This window comes from Echinops telfairi, unplaced genomic scaffold (genome assembly GCF_000313985.2).
Source record: "Echinops telfairi isolate 266 unplaced genomic scaffold, ASM31398v2 ScPeMD7_7459;HRSCAF=8497, whole genome shotgun sequence".
Lineage (NCBI taxonomy): Eukaryota > Metazoa > Chordata > Mammalia > Afrosoricida > Tenrecidae > Echinops > Echinops telfairi.
In genome coordinates this window covers 4,641,152-4,644,708 of record NW_022111359.1, presented here as the reverse complement: position 1 = coordinate 4,644,708, position 3,557 = coordinate 4,641,152, and the positions used below count along the sequence as shown (strand labels likewise).

General features: G+C 64.4%; 1 protein-coding gene across 1 annotated transcript in view; it reads right to left on the bottom strand.

Moving 5' to 3' along the window:
• Nucleotides 1-3,557, bottom strand: part of PIAS4 (protein inhibitor of activated STAT 4) — a 17,880-nt gene that overhangs the window by 2,146 nt on the left and 12,177 nt on the right. Inside the window, exons 2-7 of the mRNA XM_045300054.1 lie at nucleotides 3,405-3,456; nucleotides 3,106-3,196; nucleotides 2,793-2,921; nucleotides 2,605-2,710; nucleotides 2,136-2,209; nucleotides 1,774-1,934 (exon numbers count right to left, since the gene is read on the bottom strand). Of these exons, the coding sequence (XP_045155989.1) occupies nucleotides 1,774-1,934; nucleotides 2,136-2,209; nucleotides 2,605-2,710; nucleotides 2,793-2,921; nucleotides 3,106-3,196; nucleotides 3,405-3,456 (613 nt within the window). The remainder of the gene's footprint in view (nucleotides 1-1,773; nucleotides 1,935-2,135; nucleotides 2,210-2,604; nucleotides 2,711-2,792; nucleotides 2,922-3,105; nucleotides 3,197-3,404; nucleotides 3,457-3,557) is intronic.

The window sequence follows — 3,557 nt, the reverse complement described above, 5'->3', positions numbered from 1 at the left end:
GGTCCTGTAGGGCAAGGCGGCGCCATCCATGGAACCCCAAGGCCGCAGACCCATCCTGCAAACATAGCAGCGGCAGCGGCAGACTGGGCGGCTCTAGACCTGCCCCTCCACCACTGTCTCAGCTTCTGCACACAGAGCACAGACGTCTGAGATGACTTTGCTCAAGGTCACGGTCAGCTTGTGACCAGTGGGGCTCAGAATCCTGTGACCACCGCATCTGGGCGCACTACACCCAGTGAAGAGACGCAGTGGGTGGGGCATCACCACACTCTCTGTGGGGCCTTGTCCACCTGTGTCCAGTGGGCCGGCCCCACATGGTGCCCAGGCTTGTCAGTGCCATGGGGTCAGGGACACAGAGGCCCAGGGAAGAGGGGAGCAGCCTAGTAGTGACCAAGTGCTAGGTCAGGTTCCCCACTGAGACGGGCTTTCTGTCCCAGCCCCACCACTTCTGCCAGGTAACTGGCCTGACTCAGGCCAGAGATAACCCCCACCACCACCCTGGCTCTCCAGGGCAGGCCCACCCCTGGGTTCTGACATTTCTGGTCACAGTGCCACCCTATCGCAACAAGGGTTCCCCAGGGCACTGCCCCCACCCCTCAGGGTCACCCCTGCCTGCAGTGACCTCCGTCAGTCCTGAGCCCAAGCAGCAGGAAGCCCTGCTCAGGCTCTAAAGCCTGCCCCCCACCTTCCCCAGGGGCTGAGGGGGAGGCCAGATGATGCCTCCAGGGAGCCTCCCTGGCCTCCTGGGCTGTGTGGGGCCTGGCTCCCAGCCCCTCGGGCATCAGGGCAGCTGCCACCCCAAGCCGGGTGCCCGCTGCAGGCCTGGGTGGGGGAGGGGACACACAGCTGCCGGGCTGGGAACAGAGTGGCCATTCAGGCTCATCCCAAGGGCCGGGCCTCAAGGGCCTCCTCACACCACCCCAGGCTGGGCAGTGAGGGGTGGTGGCTGGCTCATCCGGGGAGGGGACCCAGGCTTAGGGCTGGCCACTCTGGGTCCAGTGCCTATGAGTGGGGAGCTTGTCTCCCTGTCCAAGGCAGTGGGGAGGGGGGGCTTGGTGAGAGCCTGCAGGCCAGGCAGAGCAGGCTGGGATGTGGGGGCGCTGCTCTGCAAGGGCTGCTCTGCTCCCACCCTGTGCCTGCAATCTAGGTCCCCTGAGGACCAAGGACAGGGACCTAGAACCCTCACCGTGGTCAGGAGTGTGCCCGCTGCTGCCCAGGGTGGGATGGCGGGTGGGGATGGAGAGACCAGGTGAGAGCCGGGTCAGGTGCTCTGGACACCTGAGTCTGGTTTCTGGACACCTAAAACCTGAGGGCAGTGTCCCTGTGGGGCCCAGAGGGCTTCTTTCGTCCAGGTTGGCCAGGCCCCTGCCAGCTGCTTTGGGGGATGACCTGGACAGCCTGCTGGTAACCAAGAACGGGGCTAGGGAACTCAGTCTGCTTGCAGAGATGGGTCCCAAGTCTGGGGTGCTCACAGACCCTGCTTTCCCAGGTCAGCCCAGAGACTCAGAGGGAACAGCAACAGAACCCACGTCAGGCCACCGTGCAGGCCCCGTGGGAGAGTGGCTGCTAACGCAGGATGATTCCCCACCTGGGACACCGCCCCGCCTGTACGTCCCCAGTTAGCTCAGCTGGTCCGCGTGCCCTGCCTGTGGCAGCGTCTGGGTGCACGCAGGCAGGAACAAGTGCACCTGGCTTCAGAAGGTCGGGACAGGAGGGGACCCCAGGATGCTGTCGCAGAAGGGTCGCAGAAATAGGTGGGCACCTGGGACTCACCCGTCGATGATGAGCTGGTCGTAGGCAGCAGGTTTGTCACACACAGGGCACATCCAGGTGGGCTTCTTTTCGTTCATCTGCAGGTAGAAGACGGCGTCGAAGCACTGCAGGTGGGCGCAGGTCTCTGCTCGGCAGGGCACCGACAGCCGCATCTTCACCAGCTGGGGGGTGGGCACACAGTGAGTGAGGATGCTGCCCAGGGACACACACACGGTGAGCCACCTCTAGTCCCTGCCCTCAGAGGAACCGGGAAGTAGGGCACCAACAGCCACATCTTCACCAGCTGGGGCACACAGACACACGCAGGGAGCCAGGACACCATCCAGCATGGGGGACAGGGAAGGGGAGGGGCACAGGCTCACCGGACAGATGAGGGAAACGCGCACGCCTGTGGTGGCGATCTCGCTGTCAGGGTCCAGGCGCAGCTTCTCTTTGACTGTGGAAAGGGCCGGGTGCTGTCAGAGGTGGGTGTGGGGTCGGGGGGACACAGGCTATACACCGCGCCACTCCCCCTCACCCCCCTCCACCTGTCTGTGTCGTGTTCTTTATTGGCAAAGTAAGGCAGGTCCTGTGGTTGCCCTGGGCCACAGGAAGTTGGCCTCCTGCCTACAGAGATGGTGCCCACCCACAGACAGCAACCCTGTTGGCACACAGACAGCACCCTCCTGTCCAGAGGCCCACCCACTGGCCACAGACCCTGCCCTCACCTTGCACTTTCAGCCCTTTGGGGCTGCTCAGGGCCCTTAGAGCAAGACCCCAGTCCCAGCCAGGGCACTGATTCATCCCGTCTGCCCGCCTCCCTCCCCGAGCCCAGGGGGCGTGCGCTCTCACCCAATGCCTTGCACAGCTCTGGGTGCTTGACCCCGATGGTTTTCAACCTCTGCAGCAGCTCCGAGGAGGTCAGCTGCCGCACCAGGTACAGCGCCACGGAGTAGCTCTGGGGTGGATCGGGGTGGTGGTGAGAGGGAGGCAGAGCTCAGGGCAGGCAGCGTGAGGGGAGGAGGAGAGGACAGGCTCACCTTGCCGTAGTTGCCCCAGGTGACAGTGATGCGGTTGGTGGCGGAGGACAGGTACATGAGGTGGGTGAGGTTGATGGGCCGGCAGGGCCGCTTGGGCTCGACGCCCGGCTTGTTGGAGGGGTAGTAGCCCTGGGGTCAGACAACCACTGACTCAGCACACAGGCTGGCTGGCCACCCCACCCAGCAGCACACCCACCTCGTGGGCAGCAGCACCCAGGTCCAGAGTGGTAGAGCCCCACCCCCCCCAACCCCCGACTGCCCTCGCCCTGAGGCAGCTCCCGGCCTGGGCTGAGAGGCAGAGGCATGAACTCACGGGAACAGAGCAGTAGCTGTGGTTGACCTTGACGGCGATGTTGGGCGGGTACTGGTCCTCCTGAGGGCAGCTGGTGTCCGAGTAGCAGATTCTGCAAGCAGAGTGAGCCCAGGCTGAGAGATGGCCAGAGCCGGGCGGAGTCATGGGGGTCTTGATGCTGGAGGAGCCGAGGGTCACAGAGAACCCCCAGATTCGGGGCCTGAAGCACAGGTGCTGGAGGGTGAGGGGGACCCTTTGTGTGTGTGTTGGCTGGGGGATGGGGGATGGGGTGGGGGAGCGCTGCAGCACCCTCCACTCACCTCAGAACCACCTGCACAGCCTTGATCCCGGGCTGGAGCTCTCTGTGGGGACAGGAGGGTCAGCAGGAAGGCCCTGAGCAGCACTGTGGGCCCCCCAGGGGTCGTAATTCCTGCCACCCCTATTCAGAGTGGACCTCAAAGTGGGCAGTAGTA